The sequence below is a fragment of the Hippopotamus amphibius genome, chromosome 14 (genome assembly GCF_030028045.1).
Source record: "Hippopotamus amphibius kiboko isolate mHipAmp2 chromosome 14, mHipAmp2.hap2, whole genome shotgun sequence".
Classification (NCBI taxonomy): Eukaryota; Metazoa; Chordata; class Mammalia; order Artiodactyla; family Hippopotamidae; genus Hippopotamus; species Hippopotamus amphibius.
The window spans coordinates 4832222-4859286 of NC_080199.1; the positions used below are offsets into that span (position 1 = coordinate 4832222).

At 41.7% G+C, this 27065-nt stretch overlaps 1 protein-coding gene across 2 annotated transcripts in view; it reads left to right on the forward strand.

The window, feature by feature from the left end:
* Positions 1–26704, forward strand: part of NALF1 (NALCN channel auxiliary factor 1) — a 595380-nt gene extending 568676 nt beyond the window's left edge. Inside the window, exons 3-4 of one of the 2 annotated variants that reach the window (XM_057707793.1) lie at positions 24599–24644; positions 26415–26443. In XM_057707793.1, the coding sequence (XP_057563776.1) occupies positions 24599–24621 (23 nt within the window). In that variant the 3' untranslated portion in view covers positions 24622–24644; positions 26415–26443. Of the gene's footprint in view, positions 1–24598; positions 24645–26414 lie in introns of both variants that reach the window. The other variant, XM_057707794.1, reaches the window with a different exon arrangement.
* The last annotated feature ends 361 nt before the right edge of the window (positions 26705–27065 follow it).

Consider the following 27065-nt stretch of genomic DNA (forward strand, 5'->3'; position numbering starts at 1 on the left):
CCAGTTAGAGGGTTCAACATAAGACAAACTTCCTTTAAATAATCAGGAATTATTTAAAAATTTGGTAAATTATTAGATGCAATCTTTAGTGCCTCATTTCTTTATGAGGCTTCCATTACTCACCCACGTCCTACGTGGGAATGTTTTAAATTTCTATTTTTTGGTCATCTGCCACTTTGATCCATAGCAAGCTGGTAGCTTATTTTTAAAAAAATGATATATCTGAGAATGCATTGCTGTACAGTGTCTTTGGCTGAGGCTGTTACTGAAGGTCAAGACCAAATGTTCTAACCACAAAACTAGAGGAGGAAGAGCTTCTTCATACATTAAGGAGGAAGAAAGACATTTCTGTTTTAGGAGAAGAAAGACACTTTGCCTGCGATCTCTCTTGGTTTTTCTGTTAGAGAAGAAAACTGACACGTTGCAGAAGGAGCATTTGAGAAATTAATTAGGGAGAAATTCTGAGGTGCTGTCAAGGTGAAGCCTGTCATTGGATGTCAGGCTTCATTGAGTTAAAACTTTCCAAGGTGGGTTCTGTTCTCGAGCTGGGTTCACCCAATACCCTGCTATTTTAGAAACTGTTTCTTCATCTTCAAAGTGAGGGGGTGGAGTCGTCCGTGGGCTCTACGCTGTCAACCCATCATCGTGGTAATTACGCGGGTTTCCCCCTGCACACTCCCTCGCCGCCTTCCAGAATCCCCTAGAGAAATCCTTGATTGCTTACCTGGAATGGTGAACCAACGTTAACAACACTGAAGTAGCGGAGCATCGCAGGCTGCGGGTGCTATGGTAACAAACATTATGAAAATTGCCGCGTGATTGATGGATAAAAGAGACCCGACAGGATCTGCTGCTATATTGTTCACAGATGAATTATTGAAAGGAAAAAAAGTAAAAGCTGATCTGCTAGGGGTTTCTGACAATCGAGATGAAACATATTTTGAGGATTCTGTGTAAATTCTGCATTTCACATTTCAGCTGTGACAAGGGCGACGTTATGGTTCTGCCCCCCGAGAAAGCACGGTGGGCTGCGGGTGATTGGGGTGACAGGTCCGCTTATGATGCGATGGAGGGCGGCCGCCCTCTGGTGGCGCCGCGCTGCTACTGCAGGGGACCAGCAGCGGGTATTGCCCGCAGGCTGGGAAACTCCTTACGCTGATCCTTTGAGAGCAAAGGATGGAGGGAAATACCAACATGCATAGTGATCAAATCAGAAATGAAGTTTTTAATGTTGCATGTCAGACACAGGACAGAGTTCACAACTATGAAAAAAAATTCCCTAAATCGCGCTCCGACATGACTGGGGAGCTGATAGAGATTTTTAGAAAGATAAAAGATTTTCTCACCAAAGTAGTATTTTAGTAGAAAAATCTGCTACCCGTAGATTTTCATTTGGACGTCTATGATATTTTTAACTTCCGTACATTCTCCAGTGTGTGAATATGTTTGATTATTTTCTAAAACTCAGGTTTTTTTTTTTCTGAAACCCAGTTAGTTATAGCACCATGTGATGCCATACAAAATCTTATGTATAAATATTTACAAATCTTTATATAGACACAAAATATATAGACAAAATCTTTACAGATATACAGAATCCATATATATATATATATATATATATACACAAATTAAGGCCAAAACAGAAATGCAAAGGAAGATAGTATGATCAGAATAAACAATAAATATGAAAATAAGTTATTTTTTAAAAACTGAAGTAGCATGTAGTAACTTCATGTGTTTGGGACATCGTCTTCCTTTAAAACACTGCCCTTTCGGAGCTTATTGAATTCATATATTTAGCCCTGAGTTCAGGTCCTCACACTTAAGCTAGCCTTCCCTGATACCCGCCTCTGGGTGCCTTCCCAGCAGTTCAGGTTTGCCTCAGCAAGAGGACTAACACAGGGAAAGAGCCCTGCAGTAGAAATTAGGTTGGTGGACTCTGCCTGTAGCTATGAGTTTTGGAAAGTCGCACTCACTGGCTTTCGGTTTCCTCATCTCTACAAGTGGCTGACAGGGGCTGGATCACCAGCACACTCGGCGCTCCTGGTTGTGGAGGGCAGAATATGAGTCAGATAGGTGCCCCTTGGTCCAGAATGAGGGCAAAGCAGCCCAGCTCCAGAAAATACAGAGTCCATCCTTGTCCGTGTTGGGGGAGGATGCCATCTGGCTCCAAGCGCCCTGGATGACGCTTGCTAGAGAGCCAGGAAGGACTGGCATAAACTCATCTACCTCCATGTGTGCTGATGCAGCTGACAGTATCCTCCCAAGTCCGCACACCTAGACAGACCCTGGAAGAGTTCCAACAGACTCCAAGTGGTGCTTCTGCATCTTCTCTCTCTACCTGGCCTGATCTAAGAGGAGAGTGGAAAGGGATTCGACCAGGGAAAGTTGAGGAAACCGTGCCTGGCAATTTTGCGTGGCCTGGAGTTGAATCAGCCCCGAGGTGTGTCCAGTGTGTCTGGCAGGGAGCCCCAAGCATGCCGCTCCAGGAGCCAGGAAGGGTGGCGTCTGCAGCCACTTCCTGGACTGTTTCCAGGTAAGTGAGCCCCGCAGGAGCATTGAGCGCAAAGCTGTCCTCCTCGATGCCACCTGGAGAGGATGCTAGTGACAGCATCTCACCATTGCCTGGTCACCTGTAGCAGCTGTGGAACTTCCCTGCCTCGCAGGTATGCCTCGACCTCTCTGAGCTCCCTAGGATGGACAACTGCCCTTTGCTGAAGCCAGCACTGTTGAGTGATGCTCCCATAAGAGCATTCTGGGCAATGAGTTGGTTGGTCTTTGCTCTGATGGAGGTTAAATCAAAATGTTTAGAGAGCTTCCCTAGAGCAAGGCGGAGGGTGAAATGCACACTGTTCTACAGAGATTCACATCGTCCCCAGAAACCTACATGACTGATGAGACTCAGAGGTGTTTACGACGGACAGGTTAGCAAAGTAGTAAGACAAAGGAAGAATTTTAGTTTTGGAATTTCAGTTTAGGAAGGATAACTTTGGGCAAAGAGGGATTTCTTAGAAGAGGCGAAACCTTATTCAGTGAAGGTGTTTACTAACTTTGTCTGCAAATAAACATCTCTGCAATCAAGCCTCTCTGTGAAGCGTTTATCCCCACCTTGTAGCTGGTCTGGGTACTGAACTGCTGGTGGGCATTGCAATGATCTCACGTGATTATAGATTCGGTCCGTTTGAGAACAAGCCTGAGTTACAGACGTCATCTAGTCTGATGTTGCTTTTATACAGGATTAAACAGAGCTGCCCCCCGCCGCCCGCAACCTGTTATTGCAGAAACCAGGACAGACCACATTTCCTGGCTATTAGTCCAGTGTTTGTATCACCAGTGGAACAGGAAGTGGCCAGTCGGTCCATCCTGAGATTAGCCTGTAAGCAAATGTCTCCTTTCTGCCGTCCAGCTGGAGAAGGTCCCCCTGTAGGGAAAGAGAAGGTGGACACAGAGTTTGTGGTATGTGCAATGCCATTTCCAATAGTTCAACAAACATATCCTGATTTCACAACATCACATATTACATTAAAAATGGACATCACATGTATTTTCTACCTAGACCATTCTTTCTGCTTAAAGCAAGAAAAACTGTCCGGCACTATTCTCGGGAAGACTTTGTGCTTAGATGGCCAGCTTTTTCAATCAGATTAGTTAGCAAGTTTTTTAGACTACACGCACACAAACCTACAGATATATTACTATGAAGGGTAAAGACAAGGAACCGAGGTCTCTAAAATGTTTGCCTAAATAATTGTGAATCTAAATGACCTTCTACTTTGTATTTGGTAGGTTTGTGTCGCGTGAGGAAATAATGCATTCAATCCATTTTAAAATGGAAAGTGAACCAAATTGTCTCAGTTTTGAAATCTCGTCTTCTTGGCAGTTTGGCTTGACACGACCAGATGCGATGGTTATTGTTAGTCATAACTTCTAACGTATCAAGTCATCACAATGTTTACTCTTTGTGTTCAATGTGAAGTTTCCTTCAAATTAGTAAAATTTCGGAGGTCAGTTTTTTTTTTACCCGTGATGCAGTCATTGTTCAAAATAATTTTTAAAATTTTCTTTTCTTCTTTGGAAATAATTTTCATGTCCTGCAGCATTCTCTTTATGCTTTGGGGGAAGTTTATCTGAATGTGTGTGTTGTTTATGGCTGTACATCCAGTGCCCAGAAAGGCGTTTGACACAGCTTGTGCTCAATAAACAAATATTGAATGAATGAATTAATGGGGAACAGTCTGTGGTAGTCCCTGTCATGAGGAAGAAGAGGCTGTCCAAGGTGGGGAGAAGCCCTAGGAAGGCATGGGGGGTGTAGGTTGTGCCCTACAGGGCCACTAGATGCCCCCTGCCTGCATCTGTCTGCTGACAATATTATGGTGATCCCAGAAAGGGGGCTGACAGGTAGATGCACTTTAACAAAATATTCCCCCGTTGGAGTCAAAAAGAGTATCAGTATTTCCTTTAAAAGCCACTTTGTCCCTCGCGTTCCATCCTCCTGTCGCAGGCAAGGTAAAGACTCAGGTCAAATTCTGTTCAGACCTCATCGTGCACATTGCTTACTCACCTGGGATGCTAGGACTTTAAGCCGGATGAAGATTGGGACATCTCACTTACGGAATTTACATTTTAAATGAGCCCCCCAAACTGAGGGTCACAGTGAAGTTGTCCCCTGCTCCCCAATTCAAGTCCTAACCCCCAGTATCTCAGAATGTGACCTCATGTGGAAATAGGGTCTTTCTGGAGCTCATCGGGTTAAAGTGAGGCCATCGGGATGTGCCCTAGTCCAGTGCTGACAGGTGGGGGTGTGAACCTGCTAGGGCTGCCGTAATAAGAGGCCACAGACGGGATGCTTTAAACAGCAGAAATGGATTAGTCACAGTCCTGGAGGCCAGAAGTCCAAGCTCAAGGTGTTGGCAGGTTTCGCTTCTCCAGAGGTGTCACTTCTCCAGAGGCCTCTCTCCTTGGGCCACCTTTGTGCTATGTCTTCACAAGGTCTTCCCTTTGTGTGTGCCCCCAGGGGTCTTCCTGGGTGTGAGATTTCCTCTTTTCATAAGGTACCACATTGAATTAGGCCCACTCTAAAGACCTCATTTTAACTTAATCCTCTCTTTAAAGGTCCTGTCTCCAAATATGGTCACGTTTTAAGGCGCTGGAAGTTAGGGCGCTAACATCTCCATTCATCTCACAGCAGTGGACTTGTAGAAAGGGGACATTCGGACCCACAGACATACCCAGAGGGGACACAACGTGGAGAAACACAGGAGAACTCCGTCACCTGCGCCCCTGCCAACACTCTGAGGTCGGAGTACCGGCCTCCAAAACTGTGAGGCTGAAAAGCACTGTTGTTTCAGCCGCCCAGTCTGTGAAACTTCGTTATGGCAGCTCTGAGCAATGCCTGGCAATTTTGGAATAGAACAGATACGTTCACTATTGTTTGTTCAAGAAAAGAATAATGTCTAACCCTTCTATGAAGACAATTTCTGCGTACTTCAAAAGTTCTGGAGGATGAGAGGAGAGAAAGCAATAAAAAGGAGTTATAAAGGCAAAGAGAGAACTCAGCCAAAAGGATTGAGAGGATAATAATTATGCTGAGAGAGTAATGATGGAGAAGAAAGAGCATTAACCAGTGCAGATCGGTTTTAATTGCAAAATAAAATGATTTTCATGAATTTCATAAGTCGCCTTTTGAAGGAATTTAAAACCACATTCAGTTTGCAAAGCTGCTGTGTGTGCTGTGTCCACACTTTGATGGCTTCATAATTAGAAGACTTTAGACCTGAACCTGCAGACTTTTCATCTCACAAAACTACAGTTAGTGAAATTTTCTTTTGGAAAACCTAATCACACTGTGCTTTCTGCTCAATGTTGCTGTAAACCTAAAACTGCTCTAAAAAATAAATCCCAGTGAAAAGGAGGGAAAATCTAGCTAAATAAACGTTCTATCTCTAGATAAATTGTCTTCCATTTGGAAATGTGTTTGTTCTCATCATTTCCAGCCTACCCTTGTGTTGTCGGAAGGAAACGCAGACTCATAATTTTATGTGACAGTTTTACGAGATTTGTGGACCGCTTTCAAATTCCAAATCTTAATCCTTACAAAAAGAATGGTCTATATCCCTGTTCGCGTCTATCATTCTTTCCACAAAGAGACAAAATTTAAACGCATGGAGCATCAGGAAAAGTATGAATCGTATTAAAAATCGTGAGCTCCATCAATTAGCACAAAAGATGCAAACATGAATGTATAATTAGGGAAACTCCATATGTAAAGTCTTGGAGGTTTAGAGCTGAAAGGACGTGAGCCGTTGTCCAGCTCTCGAGGGTGGGCTTCCTGTTGGCTCCGTGGACAGTTGGGTCTGGGCTGTAAGGAGAATTGATGTCTGGACTGTTAGTGGATTCAGTGTCACCTGGAAAGGTCTGCACAAGTGAGGAAACAGGCAGGGGCTTCCCTCAGTCGTCTTTGTCCAACATGGTAGCGCAACGGTTAGATCTAGCAGAAAAGAAAACTGACGAATAGAGAAGCTGTCTTTCCCAAGTTCACACTAAAGCCATCAGCAGAAGTTAAGGCATCTGAGTCCCTGACTATCACAGTTCACTACTCTTCTGTTTTCTCCTTTTTCACCAGAATTTATTTTGTAGCTGGAGTAGCCAACCTTCTCTCAATCGTGACCTTCTCATTACAAGCTCGACTCCAGAAGGTCATAAGCTCTTCCTACTTTTATTGTAAAATGTCCGCTAGGCTAGAGAGAAACGTCTAGGGAGAAATGTGGTAGATGTACATGAAATTATATTCCCTCCTCCACATTTCACCCCCGAAGAAGTGTGTTCTGTGCTTTCCGCCTGAGTATTTTCTCTTGCATTGTCACTCACTCAACATAAATTGCACAAGACCCATTGCACCAGTTTTCTCTTGCTGCTTTAACAAATTCCACACGCTTAGTGGCTCAAAACAACACAAACATGTTGTCCACAGTTCTGCAGGCCAGAAGTTGGATCTCACCAGGCTGGAATCGAGGTTTCTTCTGCAGCCTCTAGGAGCAGCTCTGCTTCCTGGTCTTTCACATTGTTGGCATGATTCAGCTCCTTGCTATTGTAGGACCAAGTCCCCTGTTCCCTTGCTGGCTGTCCACCAAGGAGAGTGCCAGCTTCTAGAAGCCACCCACATTCCTTGGTTTGTAGTTCTACTGCTCCAGGTTCAAAGTCAGCAACAGAGAACCCAGTTCTTCACACATCACATCTCTCCTGCCCGCTGGGTTCAGCCTCTCTCCCTTTTTAAGAGCTCGTGTGATTCCATTAGTCTCACCTGGATAAACTTCTTATTTTGTCAGCTGTTTAGCAACCTTAATTCTACCTGCATCCTCAATTCCTTTTTGCCACCTTACAAGATAGTCACAGGTTCTGGGGATTAGGATGCAGACATCTTGGGGGGTGAGGGGCACAATTATGCCTCCTGCATGTATTAGGTACCAGCTATTGGGCTAGATGCTGGGGATAGAAAGAGGACTGATAGATGTGGTTCATAACCTGAGAAACACAGGTTTATCTGCAGAAGTAGACAAATCGAATACATACTAGACTGGAGGTGTTGCCTGTAAGGTATTAAAATATCGAAGAGGAAGGGAACCATTCACCAAATCTCCATACCTTCTCTGCCATGCAAGTCGAGAGAGTGCCATGATCACAAATTTACAGATGTGTGAAGGGAATGCAGAGAAACTGTTTTTCCCCAGATTTCAACAGGCGATTTCCCAAACAAGGGTAAGGTCCTTGGTGAAGGTTTAAGACCTGGCTTCCAGGCCACCTCCTGTGTACGTGTCACTGCTGCTGCTATAATCACCCAGCACTAGTACTGGCTACTAACAGTGAGCACTTAGCACAAGACATCCAGCCAAGCACTTAAGAGCTACCATCTCATTAAACCTTCACAGTGTCTCCATGAGGAGAATGTGTGTGTTGGTGAGGGGTCCTGCAAGTGCAGAAACCCAACCAGAACTGACTGAAGCAAAGAGGGAATTCGTGGTCCAGAGGTAAACATCGGGGAAGATATTGTTTATTAGATACATACATACGTAGGTGATAGAAATATGTTGACATAAAGAGAGAGATTGAAGCACAGAGATACAGGAGAGATTCCATGTAGATGCAGAAGTAATTCTCTCTAGCTGCAGCTCCAAGCCTAGCTTTGGCCCTGCAGCCCCACCTCTGAGCTCTCTGTTAGTTGATTTCACCAGCACCTACAGATTTAGAACCTCTCGGTTTTGGAACTGCATCAGGAAGAGGACACCTCATTCTCACAGTTTCTGCCTTGGAGTCAAGTAGTGCTGGGTTAGGTCACATGTCCACACGTGAGCAATCCCTGTGGCCAGGAGGACAGAACGTCCACGTCGATCAGGCGAGTCCGGGGCCTCCTGCACGTGGGAGGGGCTGGACCAGCGAGTGCACGAGGCCTATTCCCCAAGATAAAATCTGGGTGCTGTTGCCAGAGGGGTCGCGGATGTCACCTGAACTAAACAACAGCTGCCCACCGCATAGACACCCCGTCGCCAAAGAGACCGAGGAAGCCTGCATGCCTTTCCCAGCCGGACTGTGCTGCTAAGTGCCTGGCGAGAGCTGGTGCCAGCCTCATGGTAAGCACTGGGCTCACTGTTCCTGTAGCGCCAGCAGCTTAAAGAAAGGATGCTTCTCTTTGAAAATCTAAGCATTTTTGCCAAATATCTTAAAAACTCACAACATCCTTTCTACAAAGTAATATCTATTACTATATTTATGCTAGAAAATCCAAGCTTAATCATTTAAAAACAGTAAGTGTCCATCAGCAAAAAGAAGATAAAGTCCATCATCTACCAGCCAGAGGAAAACATTTTATACCATGAATAATGGTTCCAATGATTAAATATGCTTCTATAGCATAATTTAATGTTTACATGATAATACAGTATATGATTAGGGTGTAAATTACGTGAGTGTTTTACTAACTACTGGACTTTTTTTCATGTTCATTTCTTTTGTGATAAAAAAAAATGTTACTAAGAACATATATGCATACTTATTTCCATATGTTTCTTTTTTTTTAATTTTATAGAAGTATAGTTGATTTACAATGTTGTGTTTAATTTCCACTGTACAGCAAAGTGACTCACTTATACGTATATATTCTTTTCTGTTATGTTTTATCATAGAATATTGAATACAGTTCCCTGTGCTATACAGTAGGACCTTGTTATTTGCCCATTCTATGTATAATACTTTGTATCTGCTAATCCCAAATTCCCAAACCACCCCTCCCGCACCCTTCTTCCCCTTGGCAACCACAAGCCTGTTCTCTATATTTGTGACTCTGTTTTAGTTTCATGGATATGTTCATTTGTGTCATACTTTAGATTCCACATATAAGTGACATCATATGGTATTTGTCTTTCTCTTTGTGACCTACTTCACTTAGAATGATAATCTCTAGGTCCATCCATGTTGCTGCAATATTTCCATACACTTCTGATTCATTTCCTTAAACTTATTGAATTGGACTTGGCAGGTAAAAGTGCATGCAAAAGCTTTAGGCTTTTGATATTTGTTGCTGAAAACAGAAAAATTTAACGCATAGAGTCTCGCCAGCAGTGTATTGTTTCTCATCTCTCATTCCTTTGTGGACATAGGGTATTATGATGAGTATTTCTCAATGCTGTAAGCAAAATATTACACATCTATTGTTTCAAGTCACTAAATACTAGTATTTGAACTTTTTTACATTGATCTTTTTTCTCTTTTGTATTGCCTCAGTGTCTGTCTAATTCTTAGTTTAATATATAATCTTTTTCCTTTCTTTCTTTCTTTCTTTCTTTCTCTCTTTCTCTCTTTCTCTCTTTTCTTTCTTCCTTCCTTCCTTTCTTTCTTTCTTTCCTTTCTTTCTTTCTTTCCTTTCTTTCTTTCTTTCTTTCTTTCTTTCTTTCTTTCTTTCTTTCTTTCTTTCTTTCTCTTTCTTTCTTTCTTTCTTTCTTTCTTTCTTTCTTTCTTTCTTTCTTTCTTTCTTTTCTTCCTTCCTTCCTTCCTTCCTTCCTTCCTTCCTTCCTTCCTTTCTTTCTTTCTTTCTTTCTTTCTTTCTTTCTTTCTTTCTTTCTTTCTTCTCTTCTGTCTGTCATCACCCACGCACGTTTTCCTTTTCTTGCATCTTTGTTATCTTGTAGGAAACAAGGGGCACAAGGAGCCTGGCTCCTCAGAACATTAATTTGTGCTATGTTGCCTCTGAGACATACATACTTCAAAACCTCATTTTTGTTATTCTTCATATTTTCTCAGTTTCTCAGTTTAATCTTTTCTCATCTTAATATTTTCTCATTGTACTATATATGTGTCATTCTATATATGTTTTTAAATTTATTTATTATTTATTTATTTATTTATTTTATTGGCTGTGTTGGATCTTCATTGCTGCACACGGGCTTTCTCTAGTTGCGGCAAGCGGGGGTTACTCTTCATTGTGGCTTGCAGGCTTCTCATTGCGGTGGCCTCTCTTGATGTAGAGCATGGGCTCTAGGCACATGGGCTTCAGTAGTTGCAGCACATGGGCTCCATAGTTGTGGCTCACGGGCTCTAGAGTGCAGGCTCAATAGTTGTGGCGCACAGGCTTAGTTGCTCCATGGCATGTGCGATCTTCCTGGGGCAGGGATTGAACCCATGTCCCCTGCATTGGCAGGCGAATTCTTACCTACTGCGCCACCTAGGAAGTCCTATATATGTTTTTAAAATGTAATCAGCAGAAAACAAGCAGATATCAAAACTATCAAATGAACATATGCTTTAGTTATTATAAAAGAACAGATATTCTACATCTCTCAATTAAGAGCCATAACTGAGTGTTAAATCCTGTTATCCCCACCCCGCCCCACCCAACAAAGAATGATATCTCTATCACTTTAAACTTCGTTATCAAGTCACATCTGACAAATAAAGATAGTTCATCTCTCTAGTTAATATTCTTTTTGTTAAATTTAATATCGACTCTAACATGTTGAGACAATTTTCTTATCTTGTCCATAAACGATTCTGGAATATTGGTTTTTCTTTAGAGTCAGAGTACTACCAACTTAAGTTTTGACATTTGCTTTGAGTAAAAATATTTTGATGAAAGTCACAACTACTTTTGTTCACATTTAATAGTTCAAAAACTGGTGATCAAATTAGGAAAATAATTTTCCTTTAACTGACTGAAAAAAAAGCATACTTTTGAAGTCAGGGTCTATTTATGAGGTGTTTTCATACCTTGAAGCCATTAATGAGTGCCTGTGTAGGCAGGAGAGCACACAGACGTTGGGATAGCTTTGTATGTATTCTGTGATTATACAGAAAGTCTGTTTTTCTTTTCAGAAAGAAAAGCAGGAAATGTTGTTTGTACTCTAAATACGTTCGTGGATGGATCAAAGCATTAGCAAAACTGTCTCTTCAATTACAAGTCATGGTTTGAGATTCTGCAGCCACGCACTTATTTATGTAGTGTCCTGTTTTTAAGGATATTTCCTCTGCAGAGTCTTAGTTACTAAAGATTTCCAAATTAAAAAAAGACTGGGTAATCTACTAAAACATGACACTGATTTACAGTTATGTGAGCCCCACCGTGTCACTTCACAGAGAAAAATATCACAAATGAATAGAAATAGAGCATAATAGGTAATGTTCTTAACAAGGACCATACAATTTTCTTCTTGGGCAACGACGCTGAACTAGCTAGTACTCAACACGAAGTCACGGAAACATCCTTGAGAGATCCAGTTTTTTCACGTCCTCCTGTAAAGTAGATTTGCATGACACACTTAAACACATTTCTCTGAAACCTTGAAATTCACTTCATGAAATCCCATAAACACTCTTCCCATCTATGAGAGGAAAGCAAATGGAAAAATGAAAGCACTTAGCAACCGTGGCTGGTTCAGAGGGATGGAAGAGGAATCAAGATTCTTACTCCTTCCTCGGGTGACTTTTACCAGCTGCACTTGGTACAAGTCCCTGGTACTTGGGAACTTATCAGAATAGGAAGAGGAACACGAGTCTTTCTGTCTCACCGGCACCCCTTGCCTTGAGCCCTAGAGTGTTCTGGTGGTTTGCACAGATGCAGACATCTGCACCCCTCTGGGGATCCACACCATCCTGTAAGGTCTACATCAAGGCCACCCTGAAAGGAATCATCAGGGATGGCATGGAAAATTAAATGCTATATTTGGTGAGCAATTATTTTCTTTGTCCATTAACCTTTTTTCTTTTCTATTTTCTTAGAATAAATTTTGCAGAACTAAAAATATCACTGTAATCATTTTGGAAGAGATAACAATGAAAATGTGAGAGTTAACAGCATGTGCTAGCTCTGTTGAGACTGTATTCTCTCTGACTGCAGAAGACAGTCTTTGTTCTTTTAGTAAAATCCTACAAAAAGTTAGGGCCCATTGTTGAGGGAATTCTCTGCTTAGCTTGAAAACATTTCGAGTGCCTGATTTATGCCTCAGTTTAGCTTATGGTCTTGAGAAAGGAGTGAACTCTTTGTAGAACTTCCTTGCCATCTTAATGTGGGCCTTTGATTTTAATTTCGTTGTGAATGATTTTCCATTTTTAGAGCAATCTATATTCTATCTAATGTGCGCTTAGCTTTCCGCTCTGAATGACCTTGACATAGGCAGGTACTTGTGTGGCCCGTTCTTGAGAGTCTGTATCAGTTTTCTTCCCGATATGTGTATTTATATTTTACTGTCGGGTTATATCCGTGTGCTAATATATTCAATGCACTAAAATGTTCTCTTGCAGCTCCTGGTGTTACTGCACGATGCCTTGGTTCTGCCCCCTCATTAAACAAATACTTATTGTTCTCTGGTAGATAAGCTGCTTGCTAGGTGTTTGCAGTAAGGATGGAGTGGTTAGATGTAGGAGTGATGTTAGCCTGAAAATTCACCATATAAATCTGATACATTTACCACTTCTCCTCTCAAAAAAAGAAAAAACAAACAAAACTAATCTATTTTGAATGTATACCTTAATTACTTAAAACTTGCCCTTGCTTAAAAAAAGACATTATAAAGATTATAAATACATAGATGCTCCTAAGTCTTATTCTTTCTGAAGATGGTCATATGATTTGGAAATTTGTTTCTAGATTTCTGAGATTGGCTTCTCATTTTATATTGTTTTACCAGCCCAATGATAAAATCATCCTAGAAAATTAGCAAGATCTCTACAGGTCACTTATTTTATTTTTAACTTAAAAAAATGGATACAATTTGGATACTGGGGCTAATCTTATATTTTTTGTAAGTTATTTCTGAATAACTCCTAGGTTATGTGCACGTGAAACCACTATTGTAGCACATATAACATGAGGGGATATTAAAAGTGAAACGCTAATTTCAAAAACTATTTTTCACAACGCTAAGGATTTACATGATGGCAAAAAAAAAAAAAAAGGTCCTGATGCTGAGTATTATTGCATTTAAGTGTGGGTGTGACTTCCGGTTCACAGTGGAAAGCTGAAGCCTTTACTTCCCGCCTGTCTCTAACTCTCACTGAAATTGAAGTAAAAACTACAAAATGGGATACATTCATAGAAGCTATAAAACCTAGAAAGTGGGACACAGTTAAAACGGGGACTGTTTTAAAAGATGTACAGAAGAGAAAAGGCAGATGCAGGCCTCTAGAATACAGCCAGAACTGTGAGGGCCTTCAGAGCAGGCTCTGAAAAAAGACCACAGCAGACATGGGAACCATTCTTCCAGTAGGACCCTTTGATGACCATGGGTTGTTTAGGGACATAGAGAAAGCGGAACAAAAAGACCAGAAATTCCCTGATGGATTAAAGGCTCTGAGCAGACATCTGAGCCAACAGATTACCCCCAGCCCTGTCTGTGCGGTGTGGTGTCTGCCCACAAAATCCAGGCATCGACTCTCTAGACGTTGAATGAGCTCCCTGGGTGGATGTGAGGAAGCCTTCTTACTAATGACTTTGGGTCCATTTCATCTCCATTCACTCACCCTGTGGAGACGTCTGCCTCTTGGAGAGACTTGACAGCTGAAGGTGACAAGAGAGAAAAACATTACATGGAAAGACAAGGACCCACCCCATATGAGCTTTCTGGATAAAAGGTAGAAGTGGGGAAAGGGATTGATTATCAAAGCCATGAGAGAAGGAATTTCTCCAGAGTGGAAGAAAACCATGGTCAGGTTGAAACGCCCCAGCAGACGAAACCATGAAGACACCACATGTAGACATATCTTCTTGAAGTTTTGGAAAACAGCAAATATATGAACTATCCAAAGAGGTTGCATTGAGGATAACAAATCCCAGCCCCAGGGAAATGAGGATACATCTGTGTCGCAGCCAAGATTTTAGCGCCTATGATCTTCTTTCCTGATATGCCCGTGAATGGGGTATGATACATGGCACAAAAGAATTAAGATGTTTAATCATCCGACCTTAAAATGGGGAGATTATCCTGGGTTATCTGGGTCCACCCGGTGGGATCACGGAATACAGACAGGTCAGCCAGAAGATGAGGCAGAAGGTGAGATGGTAGAAATGGAAGGTGTGGGAGAGACTCACCCAACATTGTTAGATCTCAGGATGGAGAAAGGGGGCCGTGAGCCAGGGGTGTGGTCTCTGGAGGCTCAGAGTCTCCAGGCGACAGCAGCAAGAAAGCAGGGAGCTCAGTGCTACAGCCCCATGAAACTGAACTCTGCCCGCCTCCTGACCCAGTCTGGATAATCAAGGCCAGCACCTTGCTTTCAGCCTGATAAAAAATTGTCACAGATGTCAGCATGGCTTAAAATCGCATCTGTGTGTTACCTCACAGTTCTATAGGTTAGAGCCTGGGTTGGTTTTGACTCACGTCTCTACCGTACTTTGACACGAGTCAAACAACCCAGGCTCTAACCTATATGACTAACATAATATATGGATGCCACTTTAAGCCACACTGACGTCTGTGACAATTTTTATAGCAGCAATAGATAGAAAATGAATATAGATTTCGGTACGTAGAAGTGGAGTGTGGCTGTCGCAAATACCTAGAAATGCGGAGGTGGCTTTAGAACCAGGCAGTGGGGCAGGTTGGTAGACATTTGAGGAGCACGATAGGAAAAGCCCAGATTGCCTTGAACAGGATGTTAGTAGGAATACGGTCGTTAAAGCCTGCCAGTGAGGGCTCAGAAAGAAATGGGGAACGTGTTCATGGAAACTGGAAACATCTTCAGTAGTATCAGAAAGCCTAGCAGAATTGCGTGCTGCAGTTATCCGGAAAGCAGAGATGCTAAGCGATGAAGCTGGCTCTGTAGCTGAGGTTTCCAAGCAAATGTTTAAGGCTTGACCTGGTTTTTTTCTTGCTACTTAAAATGCAAAAAGAGAGAGAGACACGGAGAGAATTATTAAACAATAATAATCCTGGATTTGATGATTTGGGAAAATCTCAGTCTACCAAGAGGGCAAAAGATTAAAAAAAAAAAAAAAATTGTTGTCAGGAAATCATGCTCTAGAGAAAACAAAACAAAACTACTGAGAGTATGGCTATAGGACCATTCTAAGACCTCAGAAAGTTTGGAAGGTCAGAGTATTAAGTTACACAAAAGGCTTTTGAAGAGATTAAAGGTGTGACTCATAGATTCCCCTCAGCCCTTTGAGCTGTAGCCAAAAGTAAAAGAGGGATTAGCTAGGAAGAATCTGTGGGGGAGCTCCTTGTCTAATGGGGCGAACCCTTGTGACATAAACAGGAGTCTCACAAAGTTATTGAGAATTTTATATTAGCAAAAACCCTGCAGCTTGGACGGAAAGGGACGCAGACAGGATGAAATGAAGGAAGGCTTTGGACCCTCAAAATTCTGCTGGTGGGAAACTTGCTAGTGAAACTACTCAGCTGCACACAGATGGGACTTTTTATGAGAAAAGAGGGCTGAGTCTGAAGACCGAGCTGTGAGCCCAGAAGGCGGAGCTGAGAATCACAGAGGATCCCTCCCAGGCCTGGAGTTTGTGCAGCTGGATTTCAAGGCTGATTTGGGTTGGTGACCCCCTTTTCCTTCCATCTTCTCCCTTTTGGAAGCAGAATGTCTGTAACTGTTTGTCTATGCCTGTCTCACCGTCGTGTGTTGGGAGCGATACCTTGCTTTCCGGTTTCGCAGATGGAGAGGAATTTCATCCCAGGATGGGTTGTGCTGTCAGTCACATCAATACCTAATTTAGGTGATTTAGATCATGGAATCTGAGGATTTTGAACTGATGAGACGTAGGGGGGATTTCTGCATCAATTTGAATTAGTGCTGTATTGGGTGGAGATTTGGGACCTTTGGATAGGGTGAAGATATTTTGGGTGTGGATGTGAGTCTTTGGGAGCCAGAAGGTGGAGTGTCTTAGACTGGATGATGGTTCCCCCAAAAAGATGCCCATAAACTAATGTCCAGAGTCCATGAGTGTGTTTCATGGCAGAAGGGACTTTGCAGCTGTGATTAACGTTGTGTTTATGAGATGTGGATATTAACCTGGATTATCTAGGCGGGTCCCATCTAATCACACAGGCTCTGAAAAGCACAGAAGGCAGAGTCGGTCAAGATGGGACTGAAGGAGCGATCAGAGACATTAGAAGAATGAGGAAGACCCCACGTTGTCACTGTTGGCTTTGAAGGTGTAGAAGGATGAGCAAGGGGATGAGGGCGGCCTCTGGAAGCTGAGGGCAGCCCAGCCAACAGCAAGCAAGGACCTCAGACCTACAAACGCAGAGGACCAAACTCTGCCAGCAAACCAAATGCACTTAGAAGTGAATTCCCCCCTAGACACTCTGAAAAGGATTTCAGCCCTGCCAGCATCTTGATCTTGGCCTTGTGGGCACTGAGCAGAGAAACCAGCCGACCCTCCTAGATTGTGACCTGTGGAACTGTGAGCAAATAACTGAGTGACATTTCCAACTACTAAATGTGTGGTAATTTGCTACATTGATGGGAAACAAATACAATCAGAATTTTCACCCACAACGCTGGACACCAGGACACAATGAAGTAGCACCTCCAAAGTTATCAGAAGAAAAGGACTGTGAATCTGGCCTCCTATACCCAGGCAAAATGTCTTTCAAACAGGAGAATAAAGTTTGGTTCAATTAAATACATATACTCTTGAACGTTCACCTTCCATATATCCCATTTGAAAAATTATTTGTAGTTTTACTCTAGAAGAACAATAGAGTACCACAAGAAAGAGGGTAGTGTAGGCTCTCAATGTTCATGGTAGAGTAAAATAAATCATAAGATGATATCTGTGCATCAAATATAACCTAGTCATATCAGAACATTGAAATTGTTGTGATTATGAAACAGACTTAATGACATAGGGATGAGGATATAATATTTTCCTGATTATATGAAGAATGACAGACAACTGGAATCTCAGAAAAAATGTGCAAGAGAATTGGGTCCAACATAAAGCTATCTAAAATTTTTATGATTTTTATGAATTGATAAAATATAAAAAGTAATCATCTATCTTGCCTGATAGTTAAAATTCTTTGAATAATATTACTGTAATGAAGTGGAATTAAATGAACTGTAAGAATTATTTTCTTTTACTTTCAATTTTCAAAATTAATATACAGAATGAAAACATGTAAGAAAATGTAACCATAGTTTAGAACGAAAGCAATGGCTGGCCAAATATGAGATTAATGGCATAGGAGAAAACTGTAGAGACATGAATCTACTTAGCTTTGTCAGTTGAGAATAGATATGATCTAAAATCACTGGATTAAGAAATAAATGTATGAATACATTGTATGCAATTATGAAGGCAATCACTCCCAACATAAAAGCAAACAAAAAGCAAAACAAAAACCATCAAAATTCATACTGGAATATGCACACCTACCCCCCACACCCTGCTGATGGCCTCATCTTAAATTGTTTAAGTCTCTTAGAACCTTATTTCCAAATAAGGCCACGTTTGGGGGTACTAGGATTTAGGTATTTAAGATATATTTGGAGGGGAATCTGTTCAACTTTTAACACAGAGAAGATGAAATGTGGAACCTAATAATAAAATACACTTTACATAAAAGGAGGAAGACAGAGTTTGAGAGGCAGAATGATGGCATATATTTAAAAAAAGTTACTATAAGGGTAATTTTAGACAGCATCTGTTCTCAATAAAATTCAAGACCCTTTAAAATAAGGGAGAAATGTGAAAAGGAAATTTGGCTGGGAAGGAGGCAAACATAAAAATTAATTTAGAATAATATATATATATTGCAGGGCAACAAAAAGCAATTGCAAATATGTTATACATGTATGGTATCAACCACATAGAGACTGAAGTAAGCACAGTGGAGGATAAGCTTGAAGAAGGTAGAGGCAAAGTCCAAGGTGGAGACCAAGACTATAAAAATGCTGAGAGGGGATGTGATGAATTGAAAACACATAATGCACATGAAATGAAAGAAACAGCAACCAAAGAAGGACTGGGAGATAGCGTTTCTGAGCTTCGAGACACTCTTATTGGCCCATTAAAGTGGTTCTTCCCATCCGGGCAAAATTAAAGAAATTAGATCAAATTCCACACATTCTTGAATTTTGAGAATGAAGGAAATAGCCTACCAGTTCCAAGGTGGAAAATATCATATGTGACCAGAAAGAAAAACACTGACACCACGTTTTTCTTTCAAAGAGAGTGAACCAACATGCACAGCTATGTGTGTTCTATGGGAATCCATGTCTGGTGTGGCTGGTGAGACTGGCGTGGACCAGTGACGTAAGTCCAGTGGGTCTGCGCCCCCAGGAGCGTGTCATCGGAACCCAGCGATTCCAGGCAGCCCCCTATGACACTGAATTAAGAGAATGAAACAGTGAAGTCCTAGATCCATGAAAAAGCCCAAAGATAAACGAGGGATACATTCCAGGGCTGTAGGGAGCACACCCAGTTCCAATGGCCACACTATTTCTCAGTTTAGTTTTTCCTGCTGCCTCGTGTGCTCGCAGTCTTGTAACTCATGGAATAGGCTTGAATTTTTCTCATATTCCTCCCATTAGCTGTTCCTGGTTTAGTTTTGTTGCCTAAATTAGCTCCAGTAAGTTTCTATGAAATATAAACGAATAATCCCTGAATAAGGTCCATATAAAACTATATGCAAATATATTAATAATTCCTGGGAGGAAAGATATAAAATGTCAGTAATATGACAGTTAAAAGTTTCAAACATCTAATTATAGCCCCCAAAATGATGAGGGATTAGGAGTTGAAGGAAGTAAAATTTTGATAAGCTCCTCATCAATGATCCTGATAATTAGACAAATTTGCCCAAGTGTGTGTGAAGTTTTTAAATGTTAAGTTTTAGTAGAATTAATAACTGCCCATATTTAACAAATTATGAAAAGATACGCACTTACGTTCACACAGCAAATGATAGACAGCAAACGGAATCGTAAAGAAACATTTTTAAATGTTTGGAAATGTTCGGAAATGTTCTTATATGAGGATGAAGGCAAGACCCAGCACTACAGATCTGACAAGTGTAAATGGACTGAACTCTCCTTTCTAATCATTCAACACTCTTAGATGTAGAACATAGTGCAGAGAAAAATATTAAAAAATCAAGAAAGATTAATGGACAATGATATATCAAGGATGCTAAAATGCATGGAGGTAACATTAAACCACTTTCTCTGCACATCCGTAGGAAACAACTCCTCATCCTTTCAAGTTTGATCATGAGATGCTAGCCATTCAGTCCCATCTTCAGGCTCCACCTCTAATTCTAGTTCTCTTGCCAGTTCTACCACATCTGCAGTTACTTCCTCCGCTGAAGTCTTGAACCCCTTAAAGTCATCCATGAGAGCTGGAATGAACTCCTTCCAAGCTCCTGTTAGTGTTGATAGTTTGACTTCTTCCCACGAATCAGGAATATTCTTGATGGCGTCTCTAGTGGTGACTCCTTTACAGGTTTTCAGTTGACCTGGCCCAGATCCATCAGAGGAATCACTGTCTATGGCAGCTACAGTCTTACAAAATGAATTTTTTAAGTTACAAGCCTTGAAAGTCAAAATTACTCCTTGATCCAGGGGCTACAGAATGGATGCCGTGTTACCAGCCACAGAAAAAACAATAATCTCACTGTCGATCTCCATCAGAGCTCTTTGGTGGCCAGGTTCATTGTCAATGAACAGTAACATTTCGAAAGGAATATTTTTCTGAGCAGTAGGTCACAACAGAGGGCTTAAAATATTCAGTAACCCATGTTGTAAACAGATGTACTGTCACCCAGGCTTTGTTGTTTCAATAATAGCATAAGCGGAGTAGATTTAGCACAATTCTTAAGGATTCTAGAAATGGTAAATGAGCATTGGCTTTAATTCAAAGTCACCAGCTGCATTAGCCCCTAACAAGAGAGACAGCCTGTCCTTTGAAGCTTTGAAGCCAGGCACTGACTTCTCTCTAGCTATGGAAGTCCTAGGTGGCATCTTCTTCTACTGGAAGGCTGTTTCGTCTCCATTGAAAATCTGTTGCTTAGTGTAACCACCTTCATTTGTTCTCTTAGCAAGATCTTCTGGAAATCCTTGCTGCAGCTGCTACATCAGCACTTGCTGCTTCACCTTGAACTTTGACGTTATGGTGGCAACGGCTTCTTGCCTTCAACCTCAGCAACCAACCTCTGCCAGCTTCCATCTTTTCTTCTGCAGCTTCCTCCCCTCTTACAGCTTTCATAGAGTGGAAGAGAGCTGAGGCCTTGCTCCAGACTAGGCTTTGCCTTAAGGGAATGTTATGGCTGGTTTGATCTTAACCACTTTCTCCACGTCAGCAATAGGCTATTTAACTTTCTTATCATTTGTGCATTCACGGAGCAGCGCTTTTAATTTCCTTAGAGAACTTGTCCTTTACCTTCTCAACCTGGCCAGCTGTTTGGCACCTGAGGCCTAGGTTTCAGCCTATCTCAGTTTTCAACATGCCTTCCTCATTAAGCTTAATAATTTCTACCTTTTGATTTAAAGTGAGAGATACGTGACTCTTCCTTTCATTTGAACACTTAGAGGCCATTGTAGGGTTATTAATTGGCCTGATTTCAGTACCGTTGTGTCTCAGGGAATAAGGAGGCCTGAAGAGAGGGAGAGAGACAGGGAACGGCCAGTCGGTGGAGCAGTCGGAACACACACATTTATTGATTAAGTTTGCCATCTTATATGCACGTAGTTTGTGGCTCCTCCAAGCAATTGCAATAGTCACATCAAAGATCCCTGACCGCAGGTCACCAGAACAAATGCAGTCATAGTGATGCCATTTGAAATATTGCACGAACTACCAATATGTGACACGGAGACACAAAGTGAGCAAACGCTATTGAGAAACGGGCATCCGAGGTTGCTGGACACAGAGTCACCACAAAGCTTCAATGTGTAACAAATGCACTATCTGTGGAACACAGCAAAGCAAAGTGCAGTAGAACGAGGTCCGCCTGCATGTGTGTGTCTGTGTTAGTAAAAGGTTGAGAAAAATTCCAACCATTTCTTCTGGTTTCTTTTTTCATCCTAACAAAGTCAGATTTGGGGTAATTTTCTCCCTTCTTTTTACTTTACTGCTTTCTAAACTTCTGCATGCAGAAAGATATTGTAAAGTATATTACTAGTTCAAATATTTGAAAAACTAGTCTCATATTCCTGGATTTAAAGATGGTAAATTGTGAATTACTGAGATAATGAGGGCTTATATTTAAATAATATTTTTTATTTTAAGGATTTCCTTAGAATATTAGATCTTCTGTACTTAGATATTTTATACTGACTATACTAAAATAATTGTTTTGAGCTGTGAAAAATAAAGTTTTTGTGTGTGTGTGAGTGGCTTAGACTAATTGAAAACAGAAAAAAATAATTTGAATTAGGTGTTCTTTAAAACGCTGATAATAAATTCCCACTCTACAATTTATCCCAACTTATAAGGGGAATAATTAATATTACGTGAGATTTTACTGTCAGGCACTGTTCTAGACGGTTTGTGCGTATTTAATCTGCCAAAAAATCCATGAGGTTAGTACTGTAAGATAGAATAATTGCTGCTACTATTATTCTCAATGTCAAATAGGTAATGCTTCATTAGAGATTGCAATTAGAACGGTTTGTAGCAAAATGTATCAGAACAACATTTCATTAATGAAAAATTGCTCTTTTCCTTTCCTAATCCCAATCTCTTATGTATTTGTGCAATGAGATTATTGTTTGAGAACATTTCTTTTCATTTGGTGATAGGTTCTTATAGTTCCTTTGAATGATGAGGAAGAGTTGGCTGCTATAGGTTGGCTTTCCCAGGAAGCATCTGTATCCAGATGGTTTACTAGAGAGAACTCAGAACTACACGTGTGAGGGTGTAAGGGAACAGGGTTCAGCAGAGGGAAAAAATCTGAGGCTGGTTTGGCCCTTCACAGATGCCCTGATTATTGGAGGCGGCTGCTCAGGGGCCTGTCTTCAGCCACGGGCAGTTTCTCAGGAGATACTGAGGCAGGACTGATCCAGCTGCAGCCTGCCTTCCTGGCTGCAGGAGTGAGTCAGGCATCAGGACAGAGCAGACTGATGTAGAGAAAAGTGCAGTAAAGCCTTCCAGGCAGACCCAAGAGAAAGGAAATTGTTATTAGACATAAATCCACAAGGACAGAAGAATGGATAAGGAGACAGCAACCAAACCCTCTTAGAAACGAGAAGGAAAATTGGCGCGTGTGAAAGGATTTGCTGACACCTAGAAAAGTGAACGCTAAAGCCGCAGAGAGGAAGCAAAGAGTCAACCAGATTTCCATCCGAGACTCTCTCCAGACACAGGAACTGACAGCACGAAATACGTTGGAGGAGGTGACAACATAAGGGAGACCAGGTGGGAGTCTGTATATGAGGCATCAGGTCTCCATGGCCCATGCCTCCCTCTCAAGAAAAGTGCTGGCATATTTCGTGGTGGGAGGGGAACTATTTTTTGGAGATGGTTAGAGAAAGTTGTTGGACTGGGTGACAGACGTGAGGAGGGCTTCCCACGTAAAAAATTGAGACAAAGAAAGAGGAAAAAGGCGGTCTGGAGAAAACAGAAAGCATGCAGGGAAGAAATAAAACATGACAAATAAAAATGCTGTAAAAATCTCAGAGCGATAAAAGAATACATTGCAACTGTGAAATGAGAACAGTCACTTCAAAAAAGAGTTCAGAGTATATAAAAGAGCTCTTGGAAATTAAAATGTAATTTTTTTTAAAAAAAAGAAAAACCCAATAAAATTATTACATGGTAAAGCTCACCAAATCCTCCAGAAAGCAGAGCAAGGGATGAAGTGATGAATAGGGGAGAGGAGGTAAGAATATTAAAGGACAGGTCCCAGAGTTTCAACGACTAAATATGGGAGTGACACTCAAATAAATCTGAAGGATAAGAATTTCTAAACCAGCCTTCCATACTCAGCCAAACAATCAATTAAACATAAGATAAACATTTTTAGGCACATAGCTTCTCAGAAATTTACTCCCAAGAGTCTGTCCTTATGAAAATACTAGATGCCCGGTCCACTGAAATGAGCAAAGACCTATAGGTAACAGGAGGTAGGAAACCCACAGGAGAGAGACAGCCAGCATCCCCAAAAGGAAGGGTCATTGGAGTTTTCAGGCTGGAATGTATGCATTAGGCATGAAAGCCACCAGTCCAGATGGCAAAAGACTCCAGGAGACAGTTCTTCAGGAAAATACAATGGATAGGAAAGAGCTGGCAAAGTATTGGGTGTTGAATTAGTAAGTATGTGGAAAACTCTAAGTTGATGATTAGCTCTAGGAAAAACAGAGTGGAACAGGCACAGAAAATGAAAGTTTACTGCACATCTGAGTTGAGAATTGTTTTTACAACATCCTAATAAATGAACACTGAGTATTAAACTTACTACCATAGGGCAATGGGGGTTACCTATGGGCTGGAGAAGGTGCAGAATGAATGTTTTATCCTCATGTGTCCGGGGTGGGGGTGGGGGATCTATGGCTAGTGATAAAAAATGAAAAATCAAGAAAAGCATAAAACAGGTTATTTCTAGAAATGAAGCGAATACAGAAACAAAAGTGCAATATTTGGCCCTGAGAAGAAAGAATTTGGGATGGGGGAGGTGGAGGAATTTTTTTTTTTATAAAGTGTCTTGTAGAATTATTTGATTATTAATATGCATGCATAACTCTAAATAAAAATTCTTATTAAAAAGATGGACAAGGTTAAAAGAAAGAATATTAATTTTTTTTAGTCAAAGAGTACCTTTATTGACCTGAATGGATTACTTGATTTTTTCTGAAATGACCTTGGGTGTACATGAGCAAGCTGGCTTCTGAGCAACTTTGGAAGAGCTTCTTATTTGGATGACATTGTTAACCATATTCTGACTGTTAACATTCTAAAATGTTGATCTAAATGACCTTTAGATCTCTATTGTTATAATCTTAACTATAAACTCTTTTCTTTGTAGAATATAATTTTGGAAAACGTATACTTCAATAAATGATTAGTCTACCAGTGAGGTATCTTATGTGAAAAAAGAAAATATCGTACAATAAAAATGTCGGCGCTGCAGACCTCATTAATTCAGTTTTTTTTCCGTATTCTACCTAGGCGAAGGTGAAGTTTACCTTTGAATGCCTAAGAAGAAATGAATATTGTAAGCATCATTATAAGGATATCTTGGTCATTTTTTTAAAGAAACTGAAGATTGCAGTGTATAATATGTTATTTAATAGACTCTTTTATTGGCTAAATATATATTGAGTTTATTCACATAACAAATCTCGTTAAGTATCTATTTTATTCAGGCATTCTGCTGCATATTGGGAACGTGAACCTGATACGATAAAGTTCTTGCTCTTATGGTGACACATAAGGAAGGAAACTGACATGAAAGTGAGCGGTTGTGATTAAAAGAAAAAATGAGTTGCTCTATTGAAGGGTCACACAAAATGCACTAGGAGCCCAGGGGGATGAATGTAGGCTTCACGAAGGGAATGCCACATGAGCTGAACCTGAAGGAGCAATGAAAGTTAGGTCTATGAATTGGTGGAGAAAATTCCAGAAAGAAAGCTTGGGCCGTGGTACAGATGTGGGTGGAAGTGTCACGTGTTCTGAGAACGGCCAGTAGTTCGGGATGTCTGGAGGCCTGAGCAGTGAGCCTGGGGAGAGAGGAAAGGAGACTAGATCTCGTGAGTTAGGTAGAGCCAACGGGACACTATTAAATAGTGATTCTAATTCGCAGTAGCCAGATTCCTCCAGCTATTTCTCTGTGCCAGGCACTGAGCCAAGCACTTTACATACAAAATCATATTTAATCCTTTTAGAGCCTCTGTTGTCATTTTTAAGTTTTTCAAGCTTAAGAGTAACAGTAAAATTTGTGTAGAAACTGCATGCTAAATCTCATGAAAAAATGTTTCAGTCAAGTAAAAAAAAATAAAGATACAAAATAACTTAAGCAGCCACATAAAAATATTATATATAATCTAGCAAGAAATGAGACTGGAAAGGTTATAGATAGCCAGTTTTGTTTTACTCTTCAAACTTTGAAAGTTTCCAAAATAGCCATTTATCAATTTAAAAATAAGCAGTACATTTTTAGAGGAAGACAGGAAAAGAAAAGGGAGAAAGAAGAGATTCTGTGACGAGGGAAGAAAAAGAGGAGAGAGAATAGAAGACGGAGAGAGTGCGCTAGACCCACAATCGCTAAACGGCGATGCGGGAGGATGGGAGAGGCAGACGGGAGGGCAGAGACCCCTCCCACAGTGGTCCAGGCAGAAGGCAATAAAGGCTTCCATTTAGGCAGTCATCAATGGAATAGCGAATGGAAGAATATGAGAAGTATTTGCAGAAGGAGATGGTCACCCACCAGGTTAAGCCCACTCACCAAGAAAGGGAGATGTGACAGGTGGTGGGGTTCCCGAGAGGAAGTGGTTACTAGCAGGGTTCCTGTAGCTCTGGTGTTGTGCTTGGTGTGTGGTTTCATAAATGAAATACTGCTGAATATGCTAAAGCATAACTAACTGGTGTCGCTTTATGCACTGCATTAATTACTCACCTTCCTGTGAAAGAAAACAATGGTGGTTGAATGTTCCTGGTCACCAAGTCCATCCAGAACCGCAGGTTCTGACTTTGACCTAATGAAATCGTTTATCCTGTATTCATCACAACCCAGAACTTGCAGGTTGTGACCACCAAGTGTACAAAAAGAACCCAGGGAGGAACCTCAAAGTTCTGGTTTGAGAGCACGGTTAGCCATTGACCCAGATCGTATGGACTTGACTCTCCTTTACAAAATGTTCGATGGCCCTAAGATGTTGTGGATCAGATGGGAAAGTACCTGCCCCCTCTGCTCGGAGCGCCTTGCTACCCATCTTCCTTTCCTGTTAACCTTGCCCTTTCTCCCCCCCCCCCCCCACCCCCCCAGGGCTCTACGAAACCTTTCTAACCAACGATGACCCAGAATGCTGTGACGTCAGGAGAGAAGCAAAGCCCAGCTCGCCCTCCAAGGGGACGGTAGACGGAGGCGGCCCCTGTCCCGGGACGTCGCTCGCAGCCTCAGCGGCGCCCAGGCTGGGCCCCAGCAGACTCAGACTCTGTGTCCTCGTGCTGATGCTTCTTCACACGGTTCTCACCGCCTCGGCGGCGCACAACGCCACGGCCCTGGGCCTCGGGGGCGTCCACGCGCTGGACGAGCGCTCGGCCAGCGAGGAGTAGGCGCCCGGAGCCTGGAGCATCCCCGCCGGCCCGGCCGCGACGTCACGGCCCAGGGGCTCAGACCCGCGCATCCCTTCGTGCAGCGCCCAGAGGGCAGGACTGGGGAAGAGAGGCCTGAATCCAGACAAGGACACACACACACACACACACACACACACACACACACACACACACAGCCTTTTATGGACCGAAAGGCTGGAAAGTGACTTCGATTTCTCACACCATTTTATACACTGTGTTTTAATGTTTGGAGGTTTTCTTTGCTCTCCTTTTTGGGTTTATCTGTTTGTTTTGTTTTTGCACTTGTTAATACAGGATTTCTTTGGGGGGATGGTTTCTCAGAGGTAAGCTAAGTCTTTTC